Below are 14,678 nucleotides of genomic sequence, written 5' to 3'. Positions count from 1 at the left end.
GGAATGGTATTACACGCCTCAATCGCATCCACGCTAATTACATACGTGTAAATTGAGAGCAGTGTGACAGCTTGAAAACAAGGACGACAAATCACTTCTGTAAAAGCCTGCATGGGCTAAAGTCTGTTTTATTTCGTATTTGCACTGTCCAGACACCGCAGTGGGAAAGAAACAATCCAGAGAGAAGACACTCAATATACATTATTTACTGTGGGACTCTGTAGCATGATAGAGCCATAAATTTCATCCTCGAAATGTCTTTGACATAATAATTGAATTCAGTGGAAAAGAGAAAGCAGTAATTAGAAATCATGATTACAGTGGAGCAATTGTCCACATTGAACCTAGAGCACCCAGCAAACAAAACTGAGAAGTCTATTAAAAATGTAGGCGTGTTAATTTAAACAGAGCCATGATCAAAATTTTAGGTGTAAAAAAATACATATGAACCAGAGGCTGTACATTATTTTGACAAACATTTAAAATGTAACATCTAATAGCTTACAAAATATGCACTTATTATTGTTAATGATAAAAAACAAACAAAAATCACACCACACAATTAAAAAAACAAAACATTTTTTTAAGTGGATCAAAACTGTCTATGTTTTCACAAATCAACTATTGTTTAGTTAACATTAAGTAAACACTTAGCTAGTCAATGAGATGTCCAATGTAAGATACAGCTTGAAATCCAAACTTCCTACAGTGCCATTTTTCAAAACGTCATCAGCTTACGAATTAGGATCCTAAAACAAGAAATTACTTCCTCTAACTGCCAGTCACGATTATCTTTTGGGGGTCTCCGGCTGCTCCTCGGGGTGCGTCTTCTGGTGAGCCTTCAGCGTGCGCTCGCGGCCAAAGCTCTTGCCACAGGTGGGGCAGGCGAAGCGGCCGACGGCATGCGCGCGCGACATATGCGCCTCCAGCTGCTCTGGACGGCCAAAGCTCTCCTCGCACTCGGCACATGGGTGGGCTTTCCGCATGGTGTGTTTCTCTTTCTTGTGAGTGCGCAGCTGAAGTGAGCTTGGGAAGGAGAGGTCACAATCGGGACACGCGTGCTGCTTGGGCGCCGCAGTCTCTGCTTTCACTTTCGTCTCCTTTGCTGCTTCATCGCCGTCAGCCGCGACAATGGCTTTTTCTTTTGGTTCAGCTTTTACGGCTACGGCGGCTTTAGGGGGGCGACCTCGTTTTGCTGCGCCTACTTTTGCTTTCTCCTCCACTGGGGCTGCTGGTGTCTCAGGGCTGGCGCTTATGTTTTCCGCCTCCCCTTCCTCACAAACCTCTGCTTCATCCTTCTTCTTTCGCTTTCCCCTTTTCTCAGTGCTTGCCACTTCCTCAATCTTGACTTGCCGTCCGCGCTTCTTGGCCGGCAGGGTGCTGCCGTTGCAATGTTGGCCTTCGGGATACTTCTTCTCGTGTTCGTTCAACTCCGATTCGCTGTCAAAGGCCTGGCCGCACTTCTTGCAATTATGAATTTTTGCGGGCTCGTCCGGACGCTCGGCTGTCTCGACGTCGGGGCGAGGGTGCAACGCCAGGCGATGCGTACGCAGCATTGCCGCACTCCTGAAAGTTTCGGTGCAATCTTTACACGGCAGCTGCTTCTCTGGACACACATGCCTTCTGTGTGTCGTGAGCTGTTAAATGGAGAACATGAATTACACTGATGAGAAAAGTTGACTATCCAAGCCAGAATACTTTTGCACATAAGCACAGTTAGAACATATAAACTTTCCAAAGGAAGGCCAAAACCATGATTTGAATCTAGAAGGCAGACATGCTAACTAATGGGATGCCGTGCTGCTTTTCTACAATACTGTAAGAAGAAAATCTAATTTTGGTCTCACTTCAGTGAATGTTCTGAAGCTCTCGTGGCAGTGGGCACATTTGAAGGGCTTGTCATCTTTGCTGTGCGTCGGCTGGTGCAGTGTCAGCTCCTCGGACGATAAAAACGTGCGGTCGCACACGTAGCATGTAAACAGCGTGTTGCCCTGTGCAGAAATGGCACAAGAGATTACGATTCATTTACTTAAAAAATGACAAGTCGTGATTATTTCCCTAGGCCACTTTAGGAAAAACTATTAGTCAAGTGATCAACTGAAAACGCGAGCAACTGGCAACAGACGAGAGCACACCTGTTGAAGTTGTTGCTTGTACTCTTCCCGGTGGCTCTTCTTCATGTGTCTTTCCTTAGCTTTGGGATTGCAGAAGGTGATGAAGCACTGGAAACACTGCAGATTCTCATGTTGGTCTGAAGGGATGGAGGAAAAAGCAACAAACAGGTGAGAATGCCAGTGCAACACTCAAGTCATTTGCATCAGGATGAATCAAGACGTCGACTCAAAGACACCAGGAATTCATTATTGAAGATGTATCACTCAACACAATCCCATTTGTGTTACAGTGGCAGGATATATGGAGGTCTTTTTCTGGCTAATTTTAGGTCAACTCAAAATGCTGTGATGCAATACGACGATGTTTTTACTCACAGGGTTGAGCAGTTTGTGCAAGAGGTCCATTCAGAGTGATGGGCCGCTTCAACGTCTCCATCGGCTTTTCAGTTGGGGCTTGTGGGGTCGTTCCCCGTCCCATTACAATCTCTTCAATGTTCAAGATATCAGAGTCCATCGTGGATAATTAAGCATCCACAGTGAAACCCTGTACAAAATATTGATGGTTCAATAGTTAGTTGCCAAAATGATTTCAATCACAATATCAACATAAACATTGCAACACAAAGTTTTGTTTATTATCCAGAGCCTGACCATTTGCAATTGTTGTGCGAGGCCAAATGGACTCTTCCCGAATTTCTTTTTCTTAATTGTGTTTTGATATTGTTTTACTTTTTTTTTGCCGAAAATCTACCAATTATATTAGGCTACTAATCAAAACATCCCTCCATTCAGTTAAATTAAAAATAAAATAATTCGCGGGGTAATAATTAAGAATACAGGCTACACTTCTGAACGTAACCACGCATCTACAACGTATTAACGACGTAAGTTTATTGCGTTGTTTTAATTCCGCCGCTTATCTTTCAGTACACGTCCATTCGCTTTCTAGCCTTCCCAGGCCGCTAGCGTTAGCCCCACGTAGCAAGCACTTTCCAACGCTATTATCTACACACATGCAAGCATATTCATCTTCACCCGGAGCTCACTGTAAACATTTAACAAACACCTTTAGCACAGGATAATGGTTGTTAACGGTAAATATCGGTGCGAAAATCCACAATTGACAAAGTCGCGAACCATCGTAACACTAAGCTAGCATGCTAAGCTCTGCTAGTTAGCGCTAACAACACAGAATGCCGCTCAAATAGGATGGTACACTTTTTCGGCTGTCAGTAAGTTTGGCCCCGTAGATGGCGCTTAAATACATTCGCGATGATTGTAATACAAGCGAATGTCTCCAAACAAAGCCTCGTTTTCAAAATATTATTTATGGAGGAGTACGTTACCTCAAAGCGCTCTTTGAATGTAGTTGGACTGACAGATTGACCCCAGAGAAGTAAACGGCAAGCATAGATCCGAGTCGGACACTTCCTGACGCGAGACCATAACCGTTAAGGACAACTAAGATGGCTGCCGTCTACTGCCGTTTACTGCTCGCGTAGTAAACGAACAAAAACGAACCTTCAAGTCAAACAAATCCAAACTGTGTGTACGCAAATTTACACGCAGTATTTAAAACATGTATGTACACAATTTAACGGAGAAAAAGAATTGGAATTGTTCAGTTATGATTGATTCTATGTGAAAATATGGTCACGTGACCAAGGTTTGGTGACGAGGTTTATCGGACAATCTCATTGGTTGCTTTCTTTTAAATCAAATGTTTACATTAAACAGCAGCATTTCAGTATTTTTTATTTCTTTTTTTACTATTTCAAATCTCCTCTATGCGGTGTTTATCAACTGTCACCGTTTTCTAGCACTTGAGACATAAAACATGGGCAGTGCATGTTATTTATGCTTTTTCATAAAAACCCTTATTATTAGGTTCCGTGTCGTTACTTGTAATAGTACAGAGGTGTAACAAGGTGAACCAAACGAAAACCTTCAGGGTTCATTTTGAATTGATTCAATATTTCTGTATGTCTGTAAAGAAGAAGAAAGGTTAAACAGTCATTTGAGAATTGTAATTTACTTGAAAAAAATTCTTTACACTAATCCTGGTTGAATTTCACAGCCATTTTCTTATGCATTATTTTACAGTTCTGCATTACTTTTCAAGTGATCATATTCATAGGCCTTTGGAAAAAAAAAAAAATGTTACATATATTACCAGTAACAATATCCACAATTTAGAAACATACACATTGTGAAATGTTAAATAATCATCAAAAAATTAAATGTTAAATAATCATTAAAAAATTAACTCATGATAGGACACAAGCAAATTACTCAAGTCAAATCCACCTTATTCAGTACATACAGTAAGATCTTGACAGTAATACAGTCTTCGTGTGCAAAATTGTTAAACGTACTTCACTCTTAAAGATCACATATTTGACAACCAGTTTCTTTTTTTGTTGTTACTTCATGACAGAAATGTTCCAGAAGACCAACATGGCCAGTGCATATCATTGTGAATGAAGGACAGAACAAACCAGACAATATCGACATGTTTAGTTTTTTTCCGATATCTGATTTTCTTTTATTGGGGCTGTGTAAGGAAATTTTTACAATATCCCCTCTAAAAAAGTTTCCAGGTAGGACAAACAACCAGAAAAATCATAAAAAACAATATCAGTTATTGATGGAAGCTGTTATACAATTGAGGATAAAAATTTCAAATCATATTGCACTAGTGTTTCAATTAAGGATGTCGTAGTGCAAAAGCATAAAAAAAAATAAAACACTGGTGCTGTAGCGTTTGAGTCGCTGTTCTTATATAAAAATTGTGACACACCTATTTGGTTGTGGTGACCTCATGAATAAAAGGTATGGTGCTAGAGGTTCCCTGAACTTGCCTGATTATGAAAATTTAAAAAGCAGTTGTGGTTGCGGGAGATACAAAGAAAGACACAGCACTTGAGGCACATAACTCGTGATGTCCTCTGACAGTTGCCAAAACGACACCTGCCCCCTTCACCCTCTGCGAGTTGCTCTGGCCAGTGGCCCGAACCGTCGTACCGTGTTGTCGCATCGGGGAGTGGGTTTTCTTCGACTGTACCGGGGTTAGGTGGGTCAGAGGAGGGTCGCGGGAGGACAGAGTTCTGAGGGTCTGTGCCGCTGGAGTGGATCAAGGCTTTGGATACGGCCAATCTGAAGTCCATAAGAGACAAAGGTGCTTGTGCGGTCATGTGATCGTGTCTGTACAAAAGCCAGGAGTTGACCAAAGCCATATCAGTAAGGTACCAGAGCACAGCGAGAGGCCAGCCTGTTGGTGAGGTGGAAACCGGGATGGAGTAAAGATTCAACAATTCTCTATTGAGGCGAGCCGCCGCCTGGGCTTTCTCAAAGTTACTAATGAGAGACGCCATGTTTTTATGACCGTTTCCTGCCGTGGAGAGAATGAAGCCGTGGTGCGACCTGCGTAGCATCAGCTTGCCGTCCGAGCTTACGAACTCGTCTCCGATCTGGCCCTGCGCTCCTCCGACCCGGCCCGCACCGTGGATCCCTGCCGTTAGGAGGCGCTCCAACATGGCGGGAGTGGAGAGTTCTTGCTTGCAAAGAAACACAGTGCTGCCTTTGGGAACCATTTTCTCGATGGTTTCCTCCTTATTGGACAGATCCGCTTTAAGATCCACATGAAGAAGAAAGCCCCCAAATCCAATCAACGTGGTGCTATGCAGAGCCAGCCTGTTGTTGTGCACCTTACCAGTTAAGGGAATTAAATACTGATCCACTGCTAAGTCACCTTGTCTTCTAAGTGACTGGCAGCCATTTTGGAAGCGGCACAATAATGGCACAACCTTCCACAAAGGGTCCACGGAGTCATCGTCTCTCCTGTCAGCGGGATGATGAGAAAAGTCGCTACGAGTTCTTTCTCTCATATTCCTATTGTGCGGATCCTTAGCAAGTTTCAACAAGCGCGAGAGTTGGAGGAAGCGGGAAAGCGGCATGGTATCCGCAATCAAGGGCACCTTGGTCAAGTTGTCCCAGTAGAGTCGTGGACTGGGAAACTGCAGGGAAGAGGCAAAAACTGAATAAGTTATGCTAAATTTTGCATCAAACAATGAAAGCCCCAAATGAGAACTGGATGCACAAACCTTTAAAGTTCCCATTGCAATGTGGATCCCAACAAACTGGGCGACTTCCCTCGCAGTGACGCAGTCGGATGTTTGATTGGTGCAGCGGGCCATTTCGACCCAGGTGTCCCAGCTAAAATACCTGGAGAAGTACTCGGTGGGCTCTCGAGTTGCTGCTTTGCACACCCTTCAGAATAATAAAAACATTTCATCACATTATTTCACATTATTAACTTCTAACGAAAAAAAAAAAATTGCCGCCTTACCTTTGTGTGGTTCCGTCTGGCTGTTGAGAGCAGTCGCCGTGGCTCTTATCGAAATAGGCCAAGACTTCTGCTTCTGCGTCAACGTGCGGTTGCGACAACTCCCAAATTCTTGCATCGTCTTCATCAGAAGCCTGCAGAAGATAGCTCCGCACGTCCGCCGGATTCTGAAACTCTTCTTCGGCTGAGAGTTGCCAGTTGTTAATATTTGATCGTTGCATAGTGAGACAATGTTTACGTTCATTTCAGTAATTTGACAAGATAATGTTTAGGTTCAAACAAGCCAGAATCTCCCATTTTTTTATTGATACAGGTGAATAGAAAACAAACCTTGTCCGTCAGCAAAGTCGTGAACGTCCATCATCTCTGTTCCTTCTTGCTGAATGCCGTCAACTGTAACATTTCAAAATGTCTTCCGTAAGCTTTGATTTAGCGTGAACACGTCTGAAAACAAACCAGGACTCACATAAAGAGCAGGTTGTGGTTGGATGGAGCATCCGTCTGACATCATCGGATGCTTCCGGGCTTCTAGCCAGGGGAAGTTCCCTCTCTTCCACTTTCACCGGGTAGAAGATACACTGCTTGTTGCTGAAGTCCGGGGAAAGGCGGCAGTCGCTGGACGTGGTCTCAGTGTCTGTGACTGTGCGTTTCGGAACAAACCGTTTAATTTGCGGGAATATAGGACCAATGGATCAAATCTGATCTTGATCAGGTTTAGGCTGTTTACACTTCCAATAAAAAAATAACTGCAGTTTTAAAATGTAATATTAGCTATCATTAGCACTAACATTAGCTTAACACTATTCTGAGTACTTACGTGGGCTGACAGAGTTCCGATCGGTGACTTGCTCCACGTTCCATTCCCTGCTTTGGCTATCCGGTGTGGACCAGGCATCATGAAGCGGGACTCTGGTCTCCTGCTTCACCAGAACCGTGCGAATGTCTCGGTTTTGTTGTGGTTGCGTGCCTGCTCCCGATCCCAGCAGCAGATCTGATGTACTCTCCTCAACCTTGATCATAGCTTGCGTCTCATTTTCAGAGGTGCACTTCAAATTCTGAAATGTATATAAATAAAAAAAAATCCTTAAGTTTTATTAGTAGCATTTTTGCGAAGACAGTGGTGTAGTACTTCTCTTCTCACCTGTCTTTGATTTATACGGGAGATCGTTACACGAGGTTGCCCGGGTTCAGCAGTTACTATCTTCTCAAGATAGATTCCTGGAGATGGCTGACTTTCTCTGTCTGAAGATACACTGGCTTGCTCCACAATAGTGGAAGTTGGGGGAGTAATTGCAGGGCATCTGTGGGGATGAGGTCCCGGAAGAATATCTGTCTGGGCAATCGTCTGATCTTGATGATTAATTTGGGAGTTATATTCGAGTTTTTCATAAATGACCTGACAATCCTCCTGTCCTACCTCGAATTCAGTTCTTGTGACAGGACCCGGTTGTAAACATTTCCTCGACACCGCATCCGCTTTTAGACGCGCTCGTCCTTGTCGTTTACGTCCTTTTCCCGCTTTCTTTTTCTTCTGGACTAACACCTCCTCTTCCTCATTTTTAACTCCTACCTGTTGCGTGGAGCAGGACACCGACTGCAAGCTTCTCGCTTCTCTTGCTTGATCTTCAGTTTCAAAGCTCCTGGCTTCAGAATTAGCAACTTCAACCGATTCACTTTGGGGAATGTTGTCTTGAAGCAAATTGTTTTCATTGTCCTCCCCGACGGTGACGAGGTCCAATCCGAGAAGATCATCCTCCTTGACGTCTTCTTCTACGGGGGCCCGGTGGTCAGATTCTAAATTCTCGGGTGAACGTTCTTGCTGTTTATCTACGGACTCTGCAGATTCATTTCGCTTCACCGCAGCGGTGCTTTCAAAGCGAGGATCCAAATTAGAAGCCTTGTTGTTTTTGATCGGTTCTAACGCTTTCGAAGAAACCGGAGGCTGAACATCGTTTTCACCGGGTAAAGCCGGAGATGGAATCAAAGCAGGAAATGAGACATTTGGTTGACTTTCTTCTAACGCCGTCAAGGGTTCATTACCCCAAGCGGTGGTCGGATTGATAAGACTTTCTTGATGGTCGACATTTAATCTGGAGACGCCTTCAAAGATATTGCCATTAGTGTACGTAAGTTGAGGACTTTCTAAAACATGTACCATGGCCTTGTGCTTCTGAAGTGAAGCAACTTCAGTGAATATCTCCCCGCAGTTTTGGCATTCCAACGCTCGCTTGGAATGCGGCGCGGTGATCACCCCTTCAACCTCCAAGTTGGATGAAGCTTTTCGTTTTCGACCGGTTTTTGGTTTGACGAGCTGGGTTTCAGAAGCTTGATGTGATGATGTCTTCAGAAATGACAGCAAGGAGAGAGTTTTGGGGTTCTTTTTGGATTTGCCTTTTTTCTTCTCGGGATTATTTGCAGTCTTGGTTTCGGGGTTTGCCTGGTTGTCTTCGCTGTGTTGGGATGGGTTTTCCGGAGGTGGAATCTCTTGTCCGGATGTTTTGGAAGGATCCAATTTGTGAACCTTCAGCTGGGGCTGCTTATGACCTTTGAGTAAAAGGAGAGAATCTTGCGTGACTTGTGTGCCGGGTGATTCGGCTTGTCCTTTGCTTTGGTTGTTTTTGGGGCTCATTGTGTCTTCCTTTTTTTTCTTCCCTTTATTTGTCATCATTTTCACCTTTGTATTCTTGGAAGAACATTTCTGCTCACCTTTAGACTTGATTTTCTTCTTTTGTTTACTTTTATGCTGATCTCTAGCTGCACATTCTTTTTTCAGTTTTTTCTTCTTTTTTTTTTGTTTTGCCGGTGAATCCAAACTGACTTCACCCGGAGATGCCGTGTTAGCTTTTTTACTTTTACCGGCAATTTTTCCCTTCTTCTTTGATGCCACTTTATTCTCCGACGCGTTCATTGCCCCGTCGATCACGGGTTCTTTTTGCGGAGACTGGCATTGCTGCGAAGGCACTCTTTGTTTTTTATTTTTCTTCTCTTTCTTCCGTGGATTGAAATTAACAAGATGAGACTTTTTGGTTCTTTTGCGTTTCGCTTGTTTGCCATCACTTTGTAAATCTTCGTCAAGGATGGAGCCTATCAGTTCTTGCATATAACCTTGTATAATCAAGGCTCTGGCGGGCTTTCTTTTGCGTACTTTCACAAGTTCTTGAGCTGACATTACATTTACAGGTAACTCCGAGGTCTGTGGTGCCTCTTTGTTGGATGAATGAGAAGGACACATTTTAGCAGAAGCAACCGTGGCATCAGAAAGACTCTCCATCTCTTTGTTGTCCTCCTTTCCATCAACCAGTAACTCTTCATCTTGTGTCGTCTTCTCTCGGGATTCCTGAGGGGTCCCGTTATCGGGTAACGAGTGGACCTGCGCTTGACTGGCTTTTTGATTCTGATCCTCCTCTTGTGAGTTAGCTCCAGGTTCCCCTAAATCTTGTATGGGTGTCTGTGGTGGGGCTAAAGTGGAATCGGAAAGATCTTGTTGATCCGTGTGGAGCGATGTCGGGTTCTTGTCAACTGTAGGTTGCGATAACGGGATTGTGCTTTGCAGAGATGACAAATTTTGCTCGACTAAAGGCCCGAACGATGGGACTGGCGAGCCGGTATCGTGCTCATTTACAATACTTTGATAGGAAGTTTTCTCCAGTTCAGTGGTTGGTAGCAACGAAGGGTTTGGGATTTCCGGTGGTTGCTCGTTTTGTGATGGCTGCTGCTCTGCAGTTGGTGTCAAGGCAGGGGTTAGTTCTAATACGACCGTTTGCTCGAGGTCTTGGAAAACCAGCGACTTAAATAAATTGGAGTTTGTTAAATCAATCCCAGGTTGCGGATGAATTTGATGCATGACCTCTCCCCCTGGAGAAAATCGATGTTCACTTGGAGCAAGACCGAGTGCCAGACTTTCACCTGACACAATTTGTGAGCCCAACTCTGAGAAGGGCGGGTTGATGAACTGCCCGTCGGGTGTAATCGGTTCTAGTATGATCGTTTGTTCCATCGGGTCAAATGGGTTGTTTGAAAAGTCTCCTTCCGCCGTCTTCGATTCTACCCATGTAGAATCCGATTGGAGTGGTTTGAGGTTTAAACTGAGCGGTTTGGAGATCTGCTGAACTTCCAATGGTGGCGCATTAGGCGGGACTTGACCCAAAATCACAACTTGGTTTACTTTCTGGACGTTTCCCAAAGATTCGATAAGTTTCCGTATGGGCTCGGTGTCGATGTTGCCGTCGACTTTCTGAAGAGGCCCATTGGGCTCCAATTGTAGCAATGACGTATGGGCGATGGATATGGGCGTTATCACTGGAGTAAAATGATTTATGTGTGACCTGGCTTGCATGGCTTTCCCAAGTGAATCGAGCGATACACTGTGCTTGTTTGTAAGATGACGAAGGCGCATCTTGGGACTTTTGAAAGTTGCCTTGCAAAAAGTGCAGGGATACTTGGGTGTTAAGGCATCTGAAGATGAAGAAAGCAGAAATACATGATTAGATATATTTGAGACGTTTAGGCCTTTAAAATAAAAGTAGTCATCCGTCACTTGGAATTGCATTTCTCTTTTTACAGCCATACTGTATAATAATGTAATTTACTATATAATGTCCATTATCCAATTTTATATCACAGATTGGACTTTTGTGTGATTTTTATTTTATTTTTTTCACAAGCTGTTACCACAGAAAATGAAGATTGTGAGCACATAAATAACACCTGCCCCTGACATTTATATTGATACTATACAAAAAGTTTTAACATATAAAAAAAGTCACTTTCGGACGCCTCGAGACACAATTGTACTTTCTCGTTTTTTTTCTCTTACCTTGCTCTTTTTTCCGTTTTACTTTCATTTTGGCCTCTTCCGCTTCTCGGGCACCTTCCGGCAAGTGGGACAGCAAATGTTTCTGCAGTGCATTGGACATGCTAAACCTGCTCCCACACTCCTTGCAAACATACGGCCGCTCTCCGGTGTGTACACGACTGTGGTACTTGAGCAGTGTTGTTGTTTTGCATGTTTTGCCACAGTCGGGACAGGTGTAACCATCCTGCCCGACGTGAACCTTTTTGTGGAGCGTGAGCTCGGATAACCTTTTAAAGGTCTGGCCGCACAGAGGGCACTTGTAGGGTTTCCTTTCCACGTGTGTTTTTTGATGCGCCATGAGCTCGGTGGAGTTGGTGAAGTGGCTATCGCAATGATAGCAGGTGAAAAGCGAATTCCTCAGGATGCATTGCTCGTATTCGACTGGATGGCTCAACTTCAGGTGGCGTTGTTTGCTCTTGGAGTCGCTGAAGATGATGTGGCACTCGATGCATTGCAGGGAAAGCTCTGATGCTGAAATACAACCCAAGATTGTTTTAGTACAGAGGGAATTCTGAATAGTAATCACCATGGCAGAGATCAGTCAAAAAAAAGTTTGTTTTTTGCTAGCTCAATGTTGTTAGCAAAACAAGTTACTCACATGTTAGCGGCATAACCACGGGCTTGGTCATGTCCATCTTTAGAGGATCTACCATGGCTTTCTTGGAGGGGTAACGTCTTTCCTTTTTCTTTAAATTTTGTTCATCAGTACCGGGATCTTCGTTTGAGTTGAGTGTCCGCTCTGATGGAGGATTGTTCTTAGGATCATGATCCACCGCCATCTCGTCCTTGTTGTTTGAGGGTTCAACAGTCTTCGTGGCTTGTTGAAGGGACTCATCTGTGAGTGTTTCATTAATCTGGGTTCCATTGGTGTCTTCAACAGATGTATCCCTCGCTTCTTGTGCACCTGCTTCTCTTGGTGCTGCCTCAGTAGAATCTGTGTCATTGTTCGGTGGATCCAGAGCGGTTTGGGTGGTCAAAGGGTATTGCTCACTTTCCTCCTGGGTTGGGCTCAGCATGGCTCTTATGCTCCACTAGCTCACACGTCTCTTTGGGTCAAGAAAATAAATATTATTGTGTGAATATTGAAGAGCTTCCGATTATTTACAGAACTTTGTACATGCAGGTCTGTATTTTACACGTTTAAAAAAAGATGCATGACACATTCAATTAAATATTGTTATATCAGGTATTCACAGGCATTTTAGACCGCGATTGCATCCTCTAGTTATTCTATATACTTTACTTGGTGTCATTTATAAGCTGAGAGTAAAGAGTGCAGAAGGTGATTACGCACCAAGTACGGGATTTAACAACTGGCACTTCCATGAATGTTTTTTTTTTGGGCGTAATACACAATTTGTCGGCTTTCTTGAATGACTGAAGAAATCACAAAGTACTGAAATTTGTGAGGCTGAAATAACATGATCAGATTAATCAACACAAACACTGAGCTTTTTTCCAATACTTTTAACTTGTTTATTTTGTGTACTTGAGCTTATTTCAAGTTTTGCTCCTATGGAATACTTTAGAACCCGTTCTACACATTTTTTAATGAGGACCCGGGTAAATAAACACCTGCAGCCATTATTTGAAGATATTCAACATTTTGAGGGAAGGGACAAGATTGTTTTTAAACTATACTATTACTTGAAGCAAATGACCTACTTATGCGTATTTACTAGTGTTTATTGTGCACTATCCAGATGGCCACGGGCAGGCAGGAGAATGAATGGGATAATGCATTTGTACTACAATAGACGAGTGATGGGACTGGAGCGCAGCTGTTGGACATGAAGATGGACTTAAATTCATTACTTGCATCAGAAGAGGAACTAGGACCAATACTAAGACATGCTGGGCCAAAAACTAAGATGCAGAGACAAAAGTAACCCATTAGATGCATATACAGGATAAGCCTAGTTAGCATAGATTCAGTAGATCTGTGACATTAATCCCACTGGGATTCGCTAAAACGTTTAATAACAAAAAGGCTGTTCGTTTAGGACGATAAGGTTAAACACGAGTGGACATGAAGATGTTTAGTGTTACCTGAGCCGGGTGATCCACAAAAACATCACAGCGTCGTTTTCTCACAAAGCCTACAAAACTGGAGCCACAGCCTTCGTGACGTCACAACCGAGGAGAAGCCGCAAAAGAGGAGAGGGTCTTCTGGTGATCCAGCGATTAGTGCCCCCTACTGGATTGGAAGGTGAAGCGAAACGATTTACAACTAAACTTTTGTAGATTTTTTTTTTTTTTTTAAGTAATTCCAAATCTTTTTTTTTTTAGCTGATTTTCATATATAAAATACCATTAGATATTGTTGTTTATATTCTTCATTATTGTTATATATTATATTTATAACTACAACATACAAAGAAATATCCCTTTATCCAATATGTAAATGTATTTGTAACAATTTACCATGTCGTTGTGAATAATGACAAGGAACGTCAAACATTGACATTAAGGACAGTTTATTACAAATAGGGAAAAAACAATTCATCATTTAGTTAATTTTTCTCACTCCTCTAAATTCATGAAAAGGTAGCAGTCGCTGTTGGAACATCTCAGGAATTAAAAAAACAGCCTTCCATAATTAAGTGTTCATCCCTCTGCGTCAGGAAACGGCAGCTCCCCAATGGCGTGTTTTACGTAATGCAAATGAAGCTGAGTCACGTCGTCAAAGCCCTGACCGCATTCAAAACATTCAAATTCCCAATACTTAGGATGCTCTCCGTTTTGGTTTTGTTCCTCTTGCTCAGCCACGTCAAGCTCTTCTGTCTTTTGTTCTCCTCCAACATCCTCACCAGCAGATGGTTGAGTTGGCTGGTGTACAAGTTCCCCACAATCTGATTGAGAAGACTCTTGATTCTCAAATAGCTCTCCAGGCTTCTCCAACTTTTGAGATGTTTGCAGACTTTCTTCTGTTTCTACACACATTTTTTGTTCCTCTTTGTCATCTGCAATAATTTCATCTTCCATCACGCCTTCATCACCGGACCCGCCGACGAGCTTTTTTGGACTCGTGGCGCCAACAGCCTGTCTGTATGAAGCGTGACTGCTGCTAACGTGATCATTGAGCAGAAGTGATGTAATAAATCGTTTGGAGCAAATCAAGCACTTGTACTTCCCCAGGTGGTATTTTTGCAGGTGCTTATCCAGGTAACCCTCTTGAGTAAAACCCCGGTGGCAAGTCAGACACCAAAAAGGCCTGGTTTTATGAAGATCATCATGAGCCCACCACGCACTGAGGCTCTCAAAAGACTTGTTGCACGGATTGCATCTGTGCACTTCACGCGATATGTGAGTCATCAAATGAGCTCGCAGACGAGTTTCCCTGAAGAAAGTCTTTGGGCACATG

The 14,678-nt window shown here is 43.2% G+C and overlaps 2 protein-coding genes across 2 annotated transcripts; both read right to left on the bottom strand.

Annotated features, from left to right (window-relative positions):
* Nucleotides 1-91: 91 nt before the first annotated feature.
* Nucleotides 92-3,606, bottom strand: znf576.2 (zinc finger protein 576, tandem duplicate 2). Its single transcript, XM_037274495.1, has 5 exons — nt 3,461-3,606; nt 2,490-2,658; nt 2,136-2,251; nt 1,848-1,991; nt 92-1,637 (listed from the first exon to the last, which is right to left on the bottom strand). The coding sequence occupies exons 2-5, from the start codon at nt 2,626-2,628 to the stop codon at nt 789-791; spliced, it is 1,248 nt and encodes a 415-aa protein (XP_037130390.1). The 5' UTR covers nt 2,629-2,658; nt 3,461-3,606; the 3' UTR covers nt 92-788.
* A 524-nt stretch (nt 3,607-4,130) lies between these two features.
* LOC119136046 lies at nt 4,131-13,491 on the bottom strand. The gene is made up of 10 exons (XM_037274140.1): nt 13,364-13,491; nt 11,913-12,360; nt 11,276-11,785; nt 7,601-10,914; nt 7,277-7,514; nt 6,926-7,099; nt 6,790-6,852; nt 6,463-6,643; nt 6,218-6,383; nt 4,131-6,130 (listed from the first exon to the last, which is right to left on the bottom strand). The coding sequence occupies exons 2-10, from the start codon at nt 12,328-12,330 to the stop codon at nt 4,955-4,957; spliced, it is 6,240 nt and encodes a 2,079-aa protein (XP_037130035.1). The 5' UTR covers nt 12,331-12,360; nt 13,364-13,491; the 3' UTR covers nt 4,131-4,954.
* Nucleotides 13,492-14,678: the final 1,187 nt, after the last annotated feature.

Source organism: Syngnathus acus, chromosome 16 (genome assembly GCF_901709675.1).
Source record: "Syngnathus acus chromosome 16, fSynAcu1.2, whole genome shotgun sequence".
NCBI classification, from domain to species: domain Eukaryota; kingdom Metazoa; phylum Chordata; class Actinopteri; order Syngnathiformes; family Syngnathidae; genus Syngnathus; species Syngnathus acus.
This window is presented reverse-complemented; position numbering and strand designations above follow the sequence as displayed.